Source organism: Nannospalax galili, unplaced genomic scaffold, assembly GCF_000622305.1.
Source record: "Nannospalax galili isolate Female #2095 unplaced genomic scaffold, S.galili_v1.0 scaffold363, whole genome shotgun sequence".
NCBI classification, from domain to species: Eukaryota; Metazoa; Chordata; class Mammalia; order Rodentia; family Spalacidae; genus Nannospalax; species Nannospalax galili.
The window spans coordinates 2,404,296-2,425,747 of NW_008351176.1; the positions used below are offsets into that span (position 1 = coordinate 2,404,296).

The 21,452-nt window shown below is 47.5% G+C and overlaps 1 protein-coding gene and 1 long non-coding RNA gene across 2 annotated transcripts in view; one reads left to right on the forward strand and one right to left on the reverse strand.

The window, feature by feature from the left end:
• Positions 1-760: 760 nt before the first annotated feature.
• Positions 761-7,696, reverse strand: LOC103746073. Its single transcript, XR_607782.2, has 3 exons — positions 7,637-7,696; positions 4,174-4,758; positions 761-3,215 (listed from the first exon to the last, which is right to left on the reverse strand). It is a non-coding gene; the product is annotated as an uncharacterized LOC103746073 (long non-coding RNA).
• The window catches only part of Asic2 (acid sensing ion channel subunit 2), a 1,226,389-nt gene continuing 1,212,471 nt past the window's right edge, over positions 7,535-21,452 (forward strand). Inside the window, exon 1 of the mRNA XM_008848163.1 lies at positions 7,535-8,365. Within this exon, the coding sequence (XP_008846385.1) occupies positions 7,811-8,365 (555 nt within the window). The 5' untranslated portion in view covers positions 7,535-7,810. The remainder of the gene's footprint in view (positions 8,366-21,452) is intronic.

Here is a 21,452-nt window from a genome sequence, read left to right on the forward strand (position 1 = left end):
CTCCCATCAAGGTGATGTCCTTTACTTATTGGTATTTTTCCACACTGCTCTGACAGAGTGCCCATACCAAAACCAGTAAGGCATAAATCCCTGCACCACCAACTGCTTCATTAGATAGGGAAGGAAAGGACACACCTAGATGCATCTATCTGTACACAACGAGACAGAGGAAGGCAGCTATCCCAGTCACAAGACTTCAACTAAAGCTCTTAAAAATTGGCTCCTCTTTCCATGAACCTTTAAGTGACAGACCCAGGAACATTATGGTGGAAAGGGCTTCCCCTTGGAGTCTCTAGTCCAGTTCTGGAGCTCCTGGAGGCTCCATCTCAGTCCTTTCTTTCCCTGTGGCTCCCTGTAGGACTCATGGGCTCTCCCTCCCTGGAGCCATGTCCACCTTCATGGCCAATCTCCATGACATCACCACAGTGTCCCTGAGTCGAAGTTCTGTGAGGCATCTGAGGGGTGTTGACTAGGTTGGTGGCAGAGGGCAAACAAGGAATCTGGAGTCAGGAAACCAGGACTGGAGCTCTGATTGCAGGGAGTTCCCAGAGTCCTTCAAGCCTCTGAGCCTTGGTTTCCTTTTTGGTTACGTGGAAGCAAGGGTCTCTTCTGCCATGGAAATCGGATGTGATAAAGCCTGCTTGACAGTGTCACATTAAGCGTGAACAGAAAGGGAGATGTTATCCAGTGTCTCACTCATGAGGTGAAAATCCTCTTGAAATTAAAGATTATGTTTTCTGCCTCCTGCAGAGCCCCAGGGGTGTCTGTGGTGTACAGATGTCATGGCCCTGTGTCGCATCTACATGTTACTGCATTATGAATTTGGAATGTAAGTTGTGTTGATGTACAAAGGTGGACACAGATTTAGTTCTCCTTTCTGTCTCTCAATCCTGATGTCTTTTTTAATTCCCATTTCAATGTGTTGGGATCACAGGGTTGAGATTTCGTTTTTCATTCCCAATGCTGTGTGTTGGTTTCATTGGTGCTTTAAGAGACCTAGAGAATAAATGAATTCAAACAAATACACAATTGCTTGTAGAAAAGATACAGAACAGACATCAAATGCAAGTGAACTCAAACGGGGGCACACCTGGGCACTTTTTTAAAAAGCAGATGGATGAACGGGGGGCACAGTATGGGTGAAAAAAGGCTGGGGAAGTGCTCAGAGGGCTGCAGGATGCAGCCGCTGTGGAAGCTCAGGCTGCAACCCACACGTAGAACACAAGAGGGAGAGGCAGCTCCACTCAGAGCCAGCAGGCGGGCTCCAGCCCCCCCCAATCCAGCTCACCTATGACCAAGGTGGTACTAATAAAGTTTTTGTTGAAAGCCGACTGTGGCCTATGGACTTCAAGCCTCTCTGTGCTTTTCCCCTTGGTTGTGAAACAGTCGGCTCCAGGGACTGAGTGGCTGAGAGAAAACAAACACCAATGGTATCTTTCTTCTACTTCCTTCTCAGGGGAGAGAGGGCTGGAGGCAGACTAGAAAAGGAGGATGCGCACAGACAGTATGAAAGAATGATGCTTTGAGACACGTCACAGTGAGGACAGGACGGAGGGTGGGCTGGACTCTCGCTCCCTGGGTGCTGGGCAATGACTTGACATCAAATCAGAATCCAGGGCCTCCTGGGTTGGGTACCCTCCTCCCCCTGGGGCTCACTTTGTTTAGGTAAGTGAGGATGTTCATGTGGTATCTTTAAACACATGCGCTAGATTAAAGGACTCTCAGGATCAAAGTGGCTGTGGACAGACATGGTTTAGAAGCCTTTCTTTGGTCCAGTGGGGAGGGATTCACCCATGTGACTCAGAGACTAAAGGGAGGTATGTCTCATTAAAGTAAACAAAATCAAAGTTAAAGGCAACTAATTCCATACTACAAGGCAAGGACTCATTATAAACTTTTTGTTATTGAAAAATGGATCAAAGGTAAAGTAGTTTAGTGTTGTGAATTGCATTGCTCACATCACACCAGCCAGCATTTATTGAATGCCTACTGTTTATATCATTTCTTTTTGCTATTAGCATCCTGTGTAGAGGGTAGTAGAGAATCCATGGCTGCCCAGTCACAAGTGCTGGGTGGAGAGAGGGTGAAATTGCCTCCTAATGGGGCAGACACACAGCTCTAGCTCCTTAGTCCCAGCTCTCACCTGTACCCATGTTCATACAGATTAGGAAGCGAGAGATACCTGGTCTGCATCCTTGACAGCAGGGCTTTCTGGTAAAACGATGGCAGCTGAGTCTCTGGGTTGGAGCAGTAAGGAACAGGATAAGGAGTGGAGGAACCCCTATCTTCCTTAAGGCAGGGCCCCAGATCTCCAGGGATGGCAGAGAGTCCCCATTACTGCAACCTTAGGAACCAGAGATGACTCATGAATTCTCCTCAAACCTCTGGCAAGGCACACAGCCTCCAACCACCCAGGCAGGGTGCCTGCCCCTGAGTAGAGATGGATACAGGGACTTATATTCTAGTAGGAGCAACAGATACTTTACAAAGAGACAAGACAATTTACCAAACATGAGGAGAGGGGAAGCATGCGGTGGGGCAGCTGGGGGTGGGGGGGAGTAGAGGTGCAGATGGAGGTGGAGCAGCCAGCCAAGGCCTCTCTCAAGAGGTGACATAGAGGAGCTATGGTGCTGGGGCTCTTTTCCAGGCAGAGGGAAACGGCATGAAACTCTACCAGAGCAGCTTGGCAGGGCTGGGGAGCAGGAGGAGCTTCTGGTCAGGCCCCACGTGACTGGTCCTGGGTGAGGTCTTGAGCTGCCTTCCACCACCACCAAAGGCAGTCAGTCACACAGAGCCCCATCCCTACAGACTGAGCCTGGGGGAGGGGGTGACATAGGAAGGGGAAGAAAGCGAGCAGGAGTCTGCATGTCTGACAAATACTGGGTGATCTCCAATCCCCCGGCTCTGCCCTCATCCTGCTCCAGCAGATGGTGACATGGGGTTAATGACCAGAATCCTAGATTCCAACTCATTTTTGTCCCATTAACTGGGCATTTATGATTTGGTCAAGGTCAGTGTCAAATTGAAGCAGCAGCAGCAGCAGCAGCAGAAACAGAAAGCCTCAGGAATGAGTTAGCACAAATGAGGAAATAGCACAGAGATGTTGCTCAGTTTCCTGAAGGCCACACAGCAAGTTGAGCCCATTCCAGGTCGGGCCAATTGACAACTGAGTGCTGAGGGTCCAGTCAGTGTGGACTGGACTCTGTAGTTCTCATCTGGAAAGCAAAATGAACACTAGATAAGGCTTTCATAAAGTTCCCATTAAACGAATGGCTTTGCTCTATGTTCCTTCCTGGTATGCCCTTTGTGGCAAATTATTTGCTGAATATCCACAGAAGAAAGCAAAGAATTGAGACTAGTTATGGTAAGAGGTGCTTGTTTATAAACCTGTCCGAAGCAGAGATGCACTCACTGTTCTCTAGCTGTTGATCTTTAACCTTTCTTACCACAATGAGGAGAGAGGCAGAAACGCTGCACACGACAACCACTATGAGTATGAAATAATAATGCTATTGGCATCTTAGAAAAGAAGGTTTGTCTTGTTGTCTTCTAATTAGGGGTAGTGACCACAGAGCCAGTATCTAGTATGTGTTAAGTAGCAAATTAGCTCTGGAGTGATTGTAGGGCTCAGCCTGCCTAACTGTCTGTCACTCTCTTCAGAGGCAGGAGGTGGCTGCACTCTGCTTTTGAGCCTCCTAGAGTGGGGTTCAGAGCAGTTCCCAGGATCCCCAGGGTTGGAAGAGAGCGCCCCCTCCTGGCGCCTCAGAGCAGCAGCCTCAGCATCACAGAAATTCACCCACACATTCATTTGTTTATTCCTAAGTGAACAGACTTGCCATAGCAAAAATCTGGGCACATGGGCTAATAGGGGGTTAAATTGCCTAATTTGCACATGAATTTATCTGGAAAGTTCTTTGATGTTTAGCTGTACACTGCACAAAAAGACCATAATTATTCGCAATTAGGGCAGTGCCTAAAAACGGCCAAATAGACCCACTCTAAACCCGATGCCTGTGCCTTTTACAGGCACCCCCAGAGCAAAGCAAATAGTACTGGAAATCCAACTGACGCTGCGAATGTTTAACCAACTCAACAGCACAAAACATTTTTAAGCATCATACAATATCTGATGTTTGTGTGTAAACCATGGTGCTAATTGCAACTGAGTCTTACCAATTAAAGAGGGTCCTTAAGAAGAGCCGTGCAGGAACATTTTATTAGCTGTAATGTGGAATAGCTCTCTATGCCAGAAAATGATATGCAGGGCAGTAAGTACTGAAAAACGGCATCTAGCTCGGCAGCTTCAGGTTCAGTGCTGGCACCATGATGGTCTGTGTTCTTGTTGAGTGTGGGCCCATGGACTGCATCTTCTCGTTCAGACATGCTTGAGGTTGACTGCCAGCTGTTGTACATTTTAGCTGTGAGACTACGAACACCAACGTTCTCTATCCTCTGCTTTCTCCTCTGTAAAAATGGGCTCAGCAGTGCCCTTGACATCTGATGGATCCATGAGTGTCAAGCAGAGAGCTCAGTGGCCTTCAATGAGAGCCACCCTTGGGACAATTCTCCTCAGGTCCCCACCTACGCAAAATGTCCAGCTCGTTTGGGACAGCTTTAGTCAAGAAGGCTTTGAAAGAATCTTTAGGCCATGGGCAGGAAGCAGAGGATAAGGGAGACTTAGTTTGACCTTGGCCTTTGAGCCATGCAGTGCTCAAGGCAAATAGCATCTTTTAGAGCTTTAAATGGGTCCCCAATCACCTGGAAGAGAACACCAAACATCAACAAAGCATGTTCTCTGAGAGTTCATCAAGACAGTGCTAATTGCTAAGTGTCTAAATTGTACAGACACTTCATGATCTTTATCTCATTTCCTTTGCACAGCATCCTGGGAAGGAGGCATTATAAGCCCCACTGTGGAGGAGGGGAAATGGAAGTTCAGAGAAGTTTAGCCACTTCATCCAAAGTCACAGAGTAATAGGAGGCAGAGCAGATTGGAGATGCAAATGCAGGTCTGTGTGACTGTACCACAGTACCCTGCTGTGTTATGCTTGGGATCCTCGGTGATCTGTGAATGGGTTTACAACGTGGGGTGGGTATAATGAGAACCACTCTCAGATCCATCTCTGTACACAAGAGAAAACATGTCTGAACTAAGAGAAACTGATTCTAGGGAAAGAGGTTTCCTGGGGAAACAGATGTGAGCTATTGGGAAAGTGATAGTCACAGCTCAGGCAAGGGTTGGGAGCTCATCTGAGCTGTGGCACGGAGACCTGTATGCATGTTTCTGTCCCACTGGACCTTGAGGTACCAACAGTCCAACATGTATTTAGTTCACCTTGTTTTCACAAGCCAACATAGGGACTGGTACAGAGTTAAAGGTGAGCACACTTATAAGGTTGGTGAGGTAAATCAGGGAGCCTTCCTGAAGTGGGGGGTGGGGTGGCCTGGACTGTGGAAAAGACAGCAAGGATGTCACCTGAGGGGAAAAAAAGACAGAGATCAGCTCTACACATGAGAAGACCTGGTGGTGGTGGTGGGTAGAGGACATGGGGCATAAATGCTTGCTCTCTTCCTGTATTTGGGAGAGAATTCCTTTTTAAAAACCTGTTTTGGACACAAACACTCCTGAGATGAAGTCCTGGGTCCCACCTCACTGCCTGTGTAACTTGGACACAGCCTTTTGTTTTTGCAATCCTCAGTTTCTTCTTCTGTACAATGAAGATGAAAACAAGCACTGACCTGTCAAGGTAGTACAGAGGGATTCTTGGGGTGCTGAGGCTTAATAAATCATGACTTGGTTTTGGTTCCCTGCTTTACTACCCTGTGTCCCCATCGAGCTCACCTGCAGGCATGGTCTGGGACCCTTGGATGAGCACAGGCAGACTAATCAGGTTTTGTAGTATATTTTCTTCTCATGGCTCTCCTCTTTGGATTCCTAATCAGTAAACCACCCAGGCCATGCCATGAGTCGAGTCACCTCAGAGTGCATCTGGCCATTGTTAATGGAAGCAGGATGAGCAGGAGACCAGGTGGGGTAGAAGGAGACTTTGGAGTGGCTATCACTCTAGAAGGTTGTGCTCTAAGCTACCTTCTCCACCATCTACTTAAGACTGGTATGCCCTGGACATTCTTGGTACTCCAAGGCACCTGCTTCCCTGTGGCTGTCTCAGCCTACAGAGTGGCTCAGCTTGGCCACTCAAACTTTCTGCTCCTTTCTTCCTGATGGAAATTCATCACCGACCCAATAGGTGCCAGCCACTTGATCCCTGGCAAGGGGCAGGCAGGCAAGCCACACCTACCTACCACAGCAGGGGCCTGCCTGCCAGGGGATTTTCAGAAAGCAGGAGGTAGGAGGCTGAGAGCCCAGTCTGGCTCTTACCTACAGCTCCAGCTGTGTTTCCATCTGGCAAATGCTGGGGCAGAACACACACACACACACACACACACACACACACACACACACACACACACACAAATGGAATGGAAAACAGCCAGTCCTACCTGGCACCCAGCTGTCTTTCTTTGTTAAACACAGAAACTCCTGACAGCCATGTGGGGGTGGGGGCTACCTGTTGCTCTTTCTCTGGGGCTCCTAGGGGCACCCAGGTTTTGGGGTCTTCTGAGAGGCTTATTTCTATTTGCCTGAGGTTTCTCCCTCCAGCCTCCCTCCAACAGAGACCCTATGGGTTTAAATCGTTTCCCTTCCTGCCTTCTTTTCAGCATTTCTCTTCTGGAGACCCCAGGCTGGCTCTGATCCCAGTACTGATGCAAAGAACCCTTGCTTATATCCCACACCCAGCTCACCTAGTTTAGTAACCTCTTTCCTGCAACCCGTGGGGGCAGGGGGTCAAGTTCTCTCTCTCAGGAAGTGAATGACTATCTTGAGAAGCCCCCCAGCTGCTCCCTACAAAAAAAAAAAAAAAAAAAAAAAGGCTAAGAAGAAACTTTCCCCCGGTCCCCAACCCCCATCTACCCTCCTTCCCGCGCCACATTCCCCCTTCTAACAGCTCGACGAAAGAGGAGGTGGAGGGAAGGCTGGTTCTCTCCGCGCTTGGGGGGTCTTCCCGTGCCTCCCGGGAGGCGAGGAGCACTGAGCCCAAGGAGCCTCCAGCATCCCTGCCTCTCCTCTGGGAGGCGGAGCGCAGCCTCTTCTCCCAGGCGCCAGCCACAGCCGGCATTTGGAATTCTGCCCCCAAACGGGGGGCCGGAGAAGGAGGAGAAAAAGCAGGGACAGAAGCTGGTGGCGAGAATCGCCACGGCCAGAGTCCAAGGCATCACCAGGAAAGGAGCCGCGGCTGGGATGCTGCGCCGCGGCGCCCCACCGCACTGCATCAGCGTGGCTGCACTGACATCCCCCCCCGCCCCCCATGCTTAACACGGGGCATTATGCGCTGGTTAACAGGCTCCGAGCTGCTCAGCGACTTGTTTTAAGCATTTTCTCTCTCGCTCTCGCTTTTAATCTTGTCTCCAGTGGCGTGTGTAGGGGGGAGGACTTTATTTCCATTGGCTAAGCGCTCCCTTCCCACCCACATCCCTTCCACATCACCTTGGTGTCTCCCTAAATAAAACCAGCCCTCCTTATCGCCTGGAAAAAATCAGGAGCTAGAGTTTGAATGGGTTTTATATAAACACTCACCCCTTGTCAGCGTGCGGCCAGGCTCTCAGGATAAACTCCCAGTGTCTGGCCTGACGCCTGCCTGGCGTGCGTTCTCTGCCTTGAACAAGGTTTAAGCAGAATCCCGAGAACTGGGAACTCTTTCCCTGAAATTTGATCAACCTGAAGCCAGTTTCGGAACTGCACAGGGTCCCGATGGACCTCAAGGAGAGCCCTAGCGAGGGCAGCCTGCAACCTTCCAGCATCCCGATCTTCGCCAACACCTCCACTCTCCATGGCATCCGCCACATCTTCGTGTACGGCCCACTGACCATCCGGCGCGTGCTTTGGGCAGTGGCCTTCGTGGGTTCCTTGGGCCTGCTGCTGGTGGAGAGCTCCGAGAGAGTGTCCTATTATTTCTCCTACCAGCATGTTACCAAGGTGGATGAGGTGGTAGCCCAGAGCTTGGTCTTCCCAGCTGTGACCCTCTGCAACCTCAATGGCTTCCGGTTCTCCAGGCTCACCACCAATGACCTGTACCACGCTGGGGAGCTACTGGCCTTGCTGGATGTCAACCTGCAGATCCCGGACCCTCATCTGGCAGACCCCACGGTGCTGGAGGCCCTGCGACAGAAAGCCAACTTCAAACACTACAAACCCAAGCAGTTCAGCATGCTGGAGTTCCTGCACCGTGTGGGCCATGACCTGAAGGATATGATGCTCTACTGCAAGTTCAAGGGGCAGGAGTGTGGCCATCAAGACTTCACCACAGTGAGTACTTAGTTTTCAGCTCACTCTTGTGCTTGATCTTTGGCAGAGGTGGTGCACCGGTGGCCTGCTTGGCTTGAGGTCTGACTGTGATTTGCAGCAGGAGAGAGCAGAGTCCCAGCTAAAGGCCTCTAAGAGGGTAACTAGCAAGAGTTGTTGGAGCAGGTTGTAGAAAAGGTTACCTTCCAGATGCAGCACTGTGGTTCTTTCAGATCCGAGGGTTGCAGGGAGCTTGCTGTGGGGTCAACTCCTAGGTGTGCTGAGCTGGCTTTCTCCCAGTCAGAGGGAGGAGGCCTAGGGTGTCCATTGTCCGGAGTGCTCGGTGTCCAAGCTGTGTGACTGGAACAGCTTGTTATTGATGAAATTCTCTCTCTCTCCTCTCCCTCTCTTTCTCCTCTCTCTTCTCTCCCCCTCTCTCTGTGCTCGGAAGTGGCATCAGGCACAGCATCCTGTGGGCTGGGCTGGAGCTAAAGCTGTCACAGGAGGGGGTGTGGGGCCTCAGGCAGCCTGATGGCTCTGGTGGCTTTTGGAGTTCTCTGAGCAGGTGAACACTGCAAGGGTGTGGAAGGCTCTTCCCTTTCTTGTGTGGATCATGTGTAGAGACAAGAGGCTGAGGACTTCAGAGGTATCTGTCTGGTCCTCCGGCAGACAGGGAGAAGCTAGGAACTGTCCGTGGTTCTGGGACAGAGAAGCACATCTGAGAAGATGCTCCTGTGTAGGTTGAGCAGAGAGAAGCTGGCGATGATGAGGTGGTCCCAGCTGGCTTGTCTGGAAGGTTTAGCTTGAAACTCAAAGGCTCGTTTTCTCTGTGTACAATTACTTCACAACGTGGGTGCAGGAGGAGGGTGTGGAGAGGGGGCGAGCAGCTGTGGGATTGGAAGTCCTGGAGGGGGAGTGTGGAGCTGAGTAAAGAGGAGGGGATGTGGCTCACATTCAGGATTGTTTGCTGGAGGGGGCTGAGAGGGAAGAGTGGGAGCAGAGCTGTCACTGTTAGGCTTCTCAACCCAATTAGTAGACTGCTAGGCATAGCTTGAGTTAACAGGTCAGGCAGCTGCTACGGGCTCCTTCACGCTTCCAGGCAATTATGGGGCATCAGGAACTGTGGGACCCTCCTGTGGTCCAGTGTAGCTGCTCCTCCATAGCTGCCTGGGGGTGGGAAGGAGAGCTTTGGGGGGCTTAGAGTCTTGAGCCCAAATGCAATGACAAGTTAGGAGTAGCAGGTGCAGCAGTTGTCAAAGGTACTAGACTGTGTCATCAGTACTTATTTGGGGTGCTCTGCTTCATTAAGACATTACTTCCCTTTCCCATGGTATAGCCCTTTCCACCCATTCTCAGAGTCACCTGCCTCTTTCCCTGAGGTTCTCTGAGTGCTCCAGTCTGTCTCTGTACTCGCTGTTGGCTCTTACTGATTCTGGAAGAGCCCAGGGTGCCAGGACATTGCCTCTCCCAGCCTGTGTGCTGGAGCTGTTTCCTGGGGGAGCTGTTTTGTATTATCCGTTTTAAACATTCTGAGGAAGAGCACAACCAAACCGGCAGCAGCATTTGCTAAAGATGAAGCCAGTCAGAGCTGGAGGAGGAAGGGACCAGCTCTTCTAAAAGGAGCAAACAGGATCCTAAAATATGTCATGCACAAATGATGTCTGAGGGACTTCAGGGAGAGATGGGGAAAATGCCTTGTTCTTGGAGGCTGAAGCCATCACTGTGTTCCAGCCCATGCTTTCTAGTGCCTGGCAACGCTCAGCCTCACCACCATACCGTGCAGCTCAGAAGTGAACTCAGCTCTTCTTCTGTCTGCCTGCACACGCACAGAGCCCACAGACAGCAGGTGTGGGGTGCCTCAGAGAGGCTATCTTAGGCAGCAGAACCTGGGCTGAGTCTGTAAGCATCCTCACTGTCATCCTCACAACTGCATGGCCAACTGGCAGCTCAGTGTTCATATCCAAGCTGCATTTAGAAATAAAGGTTTGCTGACCTTAGACTGCTCCTTTGCACTTGGTCCACCATTTGAGTTACTGGGGCCCCAGACAGTAAAAGGTCAGGTCTTAAATCCTTACCTGAATCTCTGATCTTCTTGAACGCTGAAGTTGCCCATGGAGAAAGTTTGTTCTTTGATGAATAGCATACCATTATCTATCAACCTCAGCAAGTCCTAGACTCGTCAGTTTGAGTGCCTGCCCTTGGACTGACCCCTCTGTGTATGATTTCTCCAGGCACAGAAAAGGGGTATCCTCTTAGTGTTCTCTTCTGAATATTCAGGGATGTCAGAAGGGTACTCAGTCTAGAAACATGAGAGAAAGCTCCAGGGAGGCTGGTCTTCACCAGTGGGTGACAGTGGAAATCCATACTGAGCCTCTGCTGGAGGCGACACGATGCTAAATGTGTCTCACACCCCACAGTGAGGAGCAAGCCTCTGTCACACCCTGGATTCCCTTTGGCAAGCCTTTGGGGCTGGGGTGTAGGAATGCTTTTCTTTAACTCCCATACCAGCAGCCAGCCCAGGCAGCTATCAGAGAAGCCATCTGCAGCCTTCCTTCTCGTTCGCTCTTTCTGCTACCCATCCCTCTCCAGCGGACTTGCTTACGAGGCCCACACAGAGTTGTACCACTCGGATTGTGCTTTTTTTTCAAGTACTGAAGCTGACTTATTAGAGAAGTTAAGTGTGGGGGGAAGGTCACAGGTGGGTGATTTCTTCTGAATTTGGTATTCTGTAAAGCATACAGAGCAACATTTCCAGGGTTAATGCTGCAGTACCAGCTTCCTTATACCAAGTTCTTAGCTGGTGTGCAATGAAGTGTGTAATATCCTTTAATTAGTGAATGAGCTGTGGTTCTAGCAGAGCAAAAGAAGGTTGTTCGTCTAGACTCAAAGTCCCCAGGAAGCCAGGTGTGGAATGCCAAGTGCTGTGTTATCAAGCATGCCCACGCCCATGCAGGTACACTCTCAACCCTCACAGTCTGGGACAGTCTGACTTCAGAGCATCTGCGTTTTGCTTTCCTGGGAAAGCACAAGTAGGCTTTGATTCTTGGCTATCTATTCAACGAAATGACCCTATTAACCTAGAGTGGAAGGAAGATGGAGTGGGAAATTTAACAAGGCTGTGTCTCTGGCTGTAATATTGAATCATCCTAGTTCAAGGCCAAGAATGATTGACAGAGGACTGAAGATCCCCAACATCTTTGTTTCCTTGTTCCTTAGGTTGGACCTGTGCCTTGCTCTCTAGGCCAGCACGTGCTCATCTCTAACAAGCAGTAGTGACACATGGCCTCTAACCTGTTAGAGGAAGATGCAAGTGGGACAGGATATGACTGTCAGCTGTGTAGCTGTGCGGTGGGGTTGAGAAACAGTTTTTGTGGTCCAGCCTGCCTCTCCTGTTTCCAGGAGTCAGACTGATATGGAATGTTGCAAGGATGAAGGCAGGCGGACAGAAAGGCCACTGCTTTCTGTGTGGACCACTGAGTGAAAGCCCGGCCTCTGGAGAGGGAGCTTCCTAGAACTAAAGTCATGTTGAATTCAGTAGCTGACTATTGCTGTCAGGTGCAACCTCACTGTTTGTGATCAGCACATAACATAACCTCCTGTGGTCTCTTTGCACAAGCACATTGGGGTTCAACTGCCTTCCAGTCTAGGAATGCAAATGACCTTTCCATTTTCACATTTAACCAGATTTTCTTCATTGCATGTGTTTGCGATCTCCGTTTTTTCTCTCTCTTTCCCTTCCTTCCTTCCTTCCTAACTTCCTCCCTCCCTCCCTTCTTCCTTCCTTCCTTCCTTCCTTCCTTCCTTCCTTCCTTCCTTCCTTCCTTCCTTCCTTTCTTTCTTTCTTTCTTTCTTTCTTTCTTTCTTGTCTTTTTTAGATAGGGCCTCCCTGTAGCCCCAGCTGGCCTAGAACTCACTATGTAGGCCAGGCTTGTCTCAAAAATCACAGAGATCTGCCTGTCTCTGCCTTCCAAGTGCTGAGATTAAAAATGTGCACCACCACACCCGGCATGTTTTGTTTTCTTTTGAGTCAGGGTCCCACTATGTAACTCTGGCTGACTTGGAACTCACTATATAGACCAGGCTGGCCTTGAGCTTACAGAGATACTCCTGCCTGTGCCTCCTGAGAGCTAGGATTAAAAGTGTGTACCACTATGCTTGGCATGTTTACACTTTCAGATTTGCTTGACTTTTTTTTCTTAAAAGTTCTCCTAGGAAGAACACTTCCCTGATCCTGTAAACCTGTAGCACATAACATTATAGAGATGGTGGAGGTGGAGATTTAGGAAGTTTGTATCTTTAGGATTTTTTGAGATGGTCGAATGGGTCTATAATTAATCTAGCCTGATTACATCTGATTACACAGGAGTACATGTGTGAAAAATGTAGGCTTTGGGAAAAGATCTGAGCTAGAATTTCAACGCTTTGGGCTATGTACTGTGTGAGCTAGTACAAGTTCTTAATTTCAGTTTTGTATCCCTAAATAGGAGTAATAACACCCAGGACATAGCTGGGGATGGGGCTTGCTCTGCATAGTGTTCCCCAGAGACTCCTGAGCGAACCTGGCCTACAATCTGGTTCTCTGGAATCCAGTCTTCCTAGTCTTCTAGCCTGTGACTGTGGTGGCAGTTTCTGAGCACAGGCAGCTACTGGGCTCTCCAGGTTCTCAGGGCCCCTAATTTTGCTAGCTACCCTCCTTCACAATAGCTCTATTGCTGATCCCTGCCTCCTTCCTCACTGGCTCGGGCCTCTACATTGCATCTTGTACTTCCCAACTCACTTCCAGGAAGCTCATCCTGCTCAGGCCCCTGACAAACATGGACTGCTGCACAGCTTTTTCTCACTGTGTGCCTTGCTTGTGTGTGCATGATGATGATGATGATGATGATTTTGTCCATCAAAAAGTACCTGTGTTGTAGCAATAAACCAGGTAGTCCAGACCTGTGCCTCACAACCCATCTCCATCCCAGCAAGCCAGGAGCTAATCTCAGTCAGAACAGATTTTTTAAATATCATGTCAAGTGGAAGGCCTTCCCCCGATCAATACCAAGCAAGGCCATGCTGGTTAAGTAGTTGCTGTCTGTCCCCAGAACTGATTCAGAATCCCAGGTCCCCTTGTCCCTCTCTCTCAGTGGTTATCTCTTTCAATGCTAACTGTCCTTTAAAGTCCATATTTGCTGTAACTACAGCATTCTCCAGCAAGTCAGTGCCTTCCAGAAGAACCATGAAGTATTGGAGCTAAATGGGAGCTTACAGATAATTTAATTCAGTCCCTAAGTTTTTTCTTAGTTCCTAAGTTTTTTAACCAGTGATATTTTTTATTTGTTTTCAAAATTGATAAGAAAAAGCATATATGATAATATGCACCATGATGTTTTTTAAAAGTTTTTTCTTTGTTATTTTTATTTTATGTGTATGAGTTGTACTGCCTGCATGTACGTGAGTGTACTCATGTTGTGCAATGCCTGTGGAGGTCAGAAGAAGGCACCAGATTCCCCTGGAGCTGGTTGTTAGTTGCCATGTGGTTGCTTGGAATTGAACCTGGTCCTCTGCAAGAGCATCCGTGCTCTTAACTGCTGGTCCCTCTCTCCAGCCCCAGAAGATGATGTTTTGATGCATAGTTCATAGAATATATTCACTTGTGTATGTATGAATGACTAGGTCAAGAATCTTAATTTTTTGGACTTATTTGTTTTTATTTCATGTATAGAGTGTTTTGCCTGCATGTATGCAAGTGCACCTATGTATGCAATGCCCATGGAGGCCAGAAGAGGGCATTGACTCTCTTGGAATTGGAGTTACAGACAGTTGTTAGCTACCATGTGGGTGCTGGCAACCAAACTTGAGCCCTCTGCAAGAGCAGCCAGTGTTCTTAACTGCTGAGCCATCTCTCCAGCCCCCTGATCAAACATCTTAACATATGTTACCATGCACACCTTTCATCTATGTGGGTATATATGCTTATTGAGAACGTATAGAATCTATTCTCTTTTTTTAATTTTTACAAAAACTTTATTGAGAATTTCATACATGCATATAAGGTGTTTTGACCAAATCCATGCCCACTCCCTCCCCTCCAACATTCCCCCCTCTGAAGAGGTAACCCTAAAATCTTCTAAGGATTAGATACAAGCTCCCAAATACTTTTGACATTTTTGACCTTTGGAACAGAGTATGTTGCTAACAGGCCCAAGGACATTTTGACTTTTAGCCAAGAAACTGGCTACATTTCTTTGGGGTCTTTTTACCTTAACTGCCTAGCCAATTCCTACCTCCTATTCTTATCTCTTGATTTATAAGTATACAGTATATTGTTATTAACTATAATCACCATGTCAACAAATCTAGAACTATTTCTCTTGAAATTTGTGTCCTTTGATCATCATGTCCCCAATCCTTCCTCTCATCCACTCCAATCTCTTCATCACTGTTTTCCTCTGTGCCTTTGAGTTTGATCTTTTTTAAGATTCCACATGTAGTTGAGATCTGGTACTTGTCTTTTGGTGCCTGGCTTACTTCACTTAACACAATGTCTTCCATGTTCTGAAGAACAAGATCCCATTATTTTTATGGCCGAATAGTATTCCATGGTACATTTTCTTCACCCCTCTGTCAATGATTGCTTAGATCAGTGACGGTTATGAATATTCAATGAATGCGGGAGTTCAGATATCCCTCCTATGCACTGATTCCATTTGGATATGCAACCAGTAGCAGCACTGCTGGATCACGTGGCTTTTCCATACTGGCTCTACTAATTTGTCTCCCAGTCAACAGTGAACAGTGGCTCCCTTTTCTCCATGTGCTCGCAACACTCGTCATCTTTGGTCTTTTCTAATAACATCTGTTCTAACAGGCATGAGTGACATTTTAATTGTTGCTACTGCTCATATTTATAGATTGTGGTTCTTTCTCTTTCTCTCCCTAATAAGACATGTGATCTTGTCTGGGGATATAGCTCAGTTGGCACAATGTTTGCACAGCATGCCTGAAGCCCTGGGTTCTATCCCTACACCACACAAAACTGAGTGTGGTGACATATGCCTTCATTCCTAGCACTTAGGAGGTGAAGGTGGGGCAATTAGGAGTTCAGAATCATCCTCAACTATGCATCGTTTGAAGCCAACCTTGGCTACATGGCTACATCTCTCTTTGTGTCTTTCTGTCGGTGTCCGTCTCTGTCTGCCTCTCTCTCTCTCTCTCACACACACACACACATACACACACACATGCACACCACACACACACACACACACACACACACACACACAGTCTTCATTCATTTTTGTATGAAGACATTCTGGAGACCTAGAGCAGATAGCGCTCAAAATGTGTCTTCGCAGTTGGTGCTAAGTGGGCTTAAAGTTTTGACTGCAATGTTACTTGCTGCTATGAGGCAGAATATCCATCTTTCAGCCTCTCTTCTAAGTGCAGGTACCTTGGATTTTCACCCACACTGAGGAAGGCTGTTCTGTTATTATTACTCATATAATACACTTTTTGGTTTTCAAAACAATCCATGGTCACTGAAGAAAAAATGAAAAGCATGAGATAAAAGAAAAATGGAATGAAAATTGCCCATAATATCCTCCCCACATAATTGCATGCAGTAAGCTGGTATTTCGAGGGCATCTCCCTTCAGCCACATAATGTGTATGTTTGTGAATCACACAGGCTGGGATTATGCCTTCTGTGTATCTGGTATATCATGTGTTGTATGGTAAGCACTCAATCAATGTCAATTTACTGTATTCTTCTGGGGTCCTCTGGTTGTTCTCTTGAGTGTCAGGATATACTCAGTTATTCACCTTTGCTGGAAATTTATTGTTAGTATCATGAATTTGTCTGCAGATATCTTGGTCCCACTGTTTCTTGGATGATTTCTAGGATGTATCAGAGACCTGTTCTTTCACACCAAGTCAGAGCTCCTTTCTGAGACCCAACCTTAATCCTCACTGAGGCCTAATTCTGGTTTTCCTTCGACAACCATCTTCATTGCAAGCTCTGATTCTCAGCTACTTGTGGAGTCTAGACTTTATGTCAAAATGGTCTCAGTTTGTAATGCAAATTAGATAATTTCAGCTATTAGGAGGCCCAACACTCATGAGCCTTTGGCATGTCCTAGAGAGGAAAGCTTTGCACTGCTGGCCAAGAAGTTTCCATGATTTCCCACCTCTGGTTGTAGCCTTCTGGTTTGTACAATACTTAAGTCATGGGCTGTCTGGAAGTAAAGCTATGGGGGCCAGTTGAATCTCGCTTGGGAGCTATTCTGATGACTCACGCCATCTCCTTGGAGAAATAGATGAAGCTCCTGCACAGTGTGAGCTATTGTCCAGTGCTTGCTGGGGAACTCTGTATCTTGGTGTCACCTTCCTTGGGAGTTTTTCCATCTCTAGAACTGTTGATGAAAGAGGGCTATCTGGACGCAGTGGATAAAGGGCTTGCCACACAACTGTGAGGACCAGAGCTCCAATCTCCAGGATCCATGTAAAATCCCAAGTGGGTGTAGTGGCCCACAAGTAATTACAGAACTCAAAAAGTGGAGATGGGGGATCTCCAGAGCAAGCTGGCTAGCTAGACTAACCATATTGCTGGGTTCTGGGTTCAACTGAGAGACTCTGTCTCAATGAATAAGCTGGATAGAGGTTGAAGAAGACTCCCAACATCAAATGTGGACCTCCATAGCCATGTACATCCATGTGCAAGTGCATATAGACACCAGTGCCCCCGCACATGCAAACACACACACATGCATGGATCACAAACATGCACATGCAAAAGAGGAAGGAAAGGAAGGAAGGAAGGAAGGAAGGAAGGAAGGAAGGAAGGAAGGAAGGAAGGGACAAGAAGGCTCTTTGGGAGCTTATTCACTCAAAAACTTGTTTCCTATTCTAATACTGGTTCTGCAGAAAATCCTTTCTTTAATGAAGAGTTGAGTTGCAAACTCTTTTCTATAAAGTCAATTCAGTTTGCTATTAATTTCCACAGGAAGAGCTGAAATGGGACTCCCCTAACTAACAAAAAAAACAACCTCAAAGGTCGAATTAGTAGCTTTTTGCTCCAAGTTTGTTGCTGGAGGGAACACTTCATAGTGGTTCATGTTTCAAAGGAGCAGGCTTCCCATTCCTTACGTCAGACCCAAACCATGACACTTGAGTCTGGCTCTGTGCTTTCTGCACTTAGTCTTTTCATGGTTGAAGGAGTTAGGTTGAAATATCAGGCTCGACTGGCCAGGTCTTCTAACCCATGTTTCATCATAACCTGAAACAAATGAGTTGTGTGTCTCCTGAAAGTGTAAAGTTCCATATGTCACATCTCTTTGTGCATTTAACTTCAAACCAATCCACATAGGCTGGGCTAGGGGTTGCTGGACAGCAGCAGTCGGCAACATGCAGACATACAACGTGCTCACTGTCTGATAAATCTGAACCCCCTCTGGGAGGGGCCTGGGTATCACCCTGAGCTTTATTACGGGACAACATGCCCTGTGGTGTTATTCTTTGGCAGTAAAGCATCCTCCCATCTCCTGGCATTTGTTTTTCTTGTGACTTATATACACTCTGTGCAGACTAACTCAATGGCCATTGGCATGAATGCAGAAAGGAAATTAAGCATGAAACAGGGGACTGTATCTGTCTCAATGTACTGACCTCTGTTTTTGGTCTGCACCACCTTAGAAAAGATGAGCCTCGATGGGCCTCAGTTTCCCCATATGTAGAAGAAGCAGGCTGAACTAGGTGATTTCCTAGGACTTGGCCAGCCCGGACAACTCTAGGCAACAGAGTTGATTCCTTCATCCCATCCTTGCTTACTGAAACGGAAACTTTAGCTTACATCGAGGCTGGGGGAAGGAGTTGATGTTAGTTTTCAACCATGTATGCTTATCTATTTATTCTTTGCTTTTATTGAGTTCTGTGCGGTGGTAGCAGAAGCACACAGATGTGCCGAGTGGCTGCAGTGGGAAAGGCAAGGCACAGAGCCACGCTTTCAGAATCCCATCCAAGAGCAGCCATGCATGTCTGGCTGTAGCTCACCAGTCCGACCACAAGCTTCTATCCCACTAGTGTAGCAGGGCTGAGCTGGGGTCTTCTCTGAGTCTTACATGTATGGGTCTGTCAAAGGCAGTCGAGGCAGGTTTACCAGCAGCTCACAGCAGCCCCCATCTCAGGGGCTTGCTATGCGCCTCCCCACCACCTGGGGGCAGCGAGCAGCCAATGATTAAGTGATGAATGCAAAATGCTGGTTGTAGTTATCTTGCCAACATGGACCAATGGTGCAGTTTCCCATGGGGTTGTCCTGTGCGTCTCAGTTTACCTTTCCCCTTCCTGATCCTACTTCCCTCCTCACCTCAGGGGCGCCTTTTCTGAGAGCACTTAACTCAATAAGTCACCTGGACAAGATGCCATCGAGGGCTCTGCTGGGGAACTGGCTGCATGTGTCCACTATTGCTTCTTCATCTGTTTGGTAACATGGAGACTGGCCTCAGCTTTGGCTTGGAAAAAAAGGTACTTGTGCTAAACATCCTTTAAACTTTGGGCTTTCTAGATCTGTGTCTTCACCTTGAGACCTGTGATGATTTCCAGAAGCAAAGTTACACAACTCAAATGAACACTGGCTGGATTAGGATTCCCTGTTCCAGACCTGGCTGGCTTGCTCCTCTTTGGAGAGTTTTTGTCCTTCCCAAGGAACTGAGCTGGTCTTGTTCTGCAGACTGCTGTGCATCCCTAAGCTGCTCATATTCTAGCTCCCATCTTCCCTGACACCTGTGTTCTAGTCATTTTCCAAGTCCTGTGGCTCCCTCTGAAAACCTCTCCCATCCTCCTTCAGCCTTCCCTGCCACATCTCCCTGAATTAGCCTCCACCTGACTTCAAGCCCTGAGGAGGAGACTGCTGCCTTTGACGCGCTGACTATGGTTTAAGCCCTTCTATAGAGCCGGAGGCAATGAGAGATGGATTCTGAGCTGGGGTGATGCTCTTCAGAGGTCACAGTAACCGTGAATGATGAGGAGCATGTGAAAAAAAAACATAAAAACTCCCACTCTTTAGGCTACAATGTGAAGTCAGTGGCTAGGGGCAGTGTGATTGGTGTCTCCAAACACTTAGAAAACACTCACAGAAAAGAGGAATGGGACCTTCTCTGAGAGAGGCCAGAGGGTAGAATGAGCATCACTTGGGGGAGGATGGGAGTTCTGAGAGGTGGCTATTAGTTGACTGGAAGGAGTTGTCCTGGGAGTCTAGAGGTCTCCAAGCCCTGACCTTGTCTTTCCCATTAGTATAACCAAGGCTGAGGGATCACCAGTCAGCAATGCAGAGGCAGGGATCAATGCCAGGTAAAGGTTGGATTAAAGACCTCTAATGTTGCTTCTACCTCGGAGAGTGTTTGATTTCTTTTCTTCCTGAATAGATAGCAGAGGTTGAAGGTGAGGGCCATTGATGGGAAGCATTGGAAAGCAGAGATGATCGATGCAAGCTTGCATACCAGCTTACAGACCTACTCACTGCCCAATACGGTCCAGCCTTGAAGCTACATGTGTATGCTGGAAGACGGAATGGTGCCTCCAGAGACAAAGTAGATATTTTGGTTTATCGAGAGAGCATGGGAGGAGCGAGGTGCTGGGAGCTAGCAACTAAAGTGGCTGTTAAATGGCTGGAACATCCCAAAATGTACAAGCATGGTTTGCTGAGAGGCAGGTCCTGGAGTTTGTTACAGATTTTGAGAGCTAGCTCTAACCCCACAAAGAAAGGCTGGAGTTATAGTTAAATATGGTCTAGTTCCCAACTAAGGGCTAGGGAAACTGAGAAGTTTATCATTTAGATATAACTCTGAGGTCAAGGTGCTAGAGACACACTAACCATAGGAGCTGGGAAGGAGCTCCTAGTCTCCTGGCCCTGCACAGGAGCACTGGTGATGGACAACTAAGGAAGACCCAAACTAAGGAATCACAGCAAGTGTTGGAAAATGCAGGGGCTCTGGCACCTGAGGTAGTAACATAATTATTTGTTGATTTAATTTAGTTTTATTTATTTTAACATAATACTTTATATTAACATAATAACAGTATTTTTGCCTCCAGTCACAGTCACAGCCTTCTGAGTTGGGCAGGTATGGGTTCAGGGGAGTGTGACTTTATATGAATTATTTAGCCCCTTGGGGCCTCTATTTCTTCATTTATTAAATAATATCATTTCAATCCTAATGCTTCACAGGAATGTTCATAGTCACCAAATGGAATAAGACAAGCCAGTATTGGCCAGGTACAGGCTGTCAGCTGTTTTCTTTTCTTTTTGCTTTGCAGTAGGCTCATGTAGCCCAATCTGGTTCCATTGTAGCTAAGTATGATTTTGAACTCTCTATCCTCCAGACTCCATCTCCAAGTGCTGGATTACAGGTGTGGGCCACCAAGCCCAGTTTATGCCATGTTGGAGATGAAACCCTACATGCTAAGCAAGCACTCTACCAACCGAGCCATATCCCCAGCCCTGCTACTCTTAATTTTATTATTAACCGAGATAAGTGGGTGACAGTGACAGGTATCTCAGGAACAGACAGATGTTTTTTAAAATCCATGTTGACAGTATAGGATTAGGAAGTCTCAAGACAGGGTGGGGAGTGAGGCTGTGAGAGCCAATTACCCAACTGTTGCTGTGGCTGAGCATAGGCTGCCCCACACACCTAGTCTATAACAAAAGCAGAATTCCTTCTATTGGGCTGCTACTGTGTAGTTTATAAAATCTGCTAGTGAGTGCTAGAACTGATATTCTAGACACTCTTGTAAGCACTTCATTTATATTCATCCTGTTTCCAACAGCCCCTTGGAACATGTAACTCTGTTTTGTTTGTTTATTTTGTGTAGGAGAAAAATGGGGCTCAGAGTGGTTAAACACCTGGCCTGTCCTTAGCTGGAAACAGGTGGAAAGGAGATTTGAACCAAGTAGTCTGGTTCCAGACCCCTCTGGCTTTATAAAACCCCGCTTCTTAAACTGAGGGTCGCTGACTCATATGTGGTCGTATAACTGAATCTGAGGATGATGAACAATTGGTGGAGGAAAAGATTCTGAGCACATAATGACCAAAAAACTAATTCAAGATCAAATGTGTAAGGAATCTGAGGTT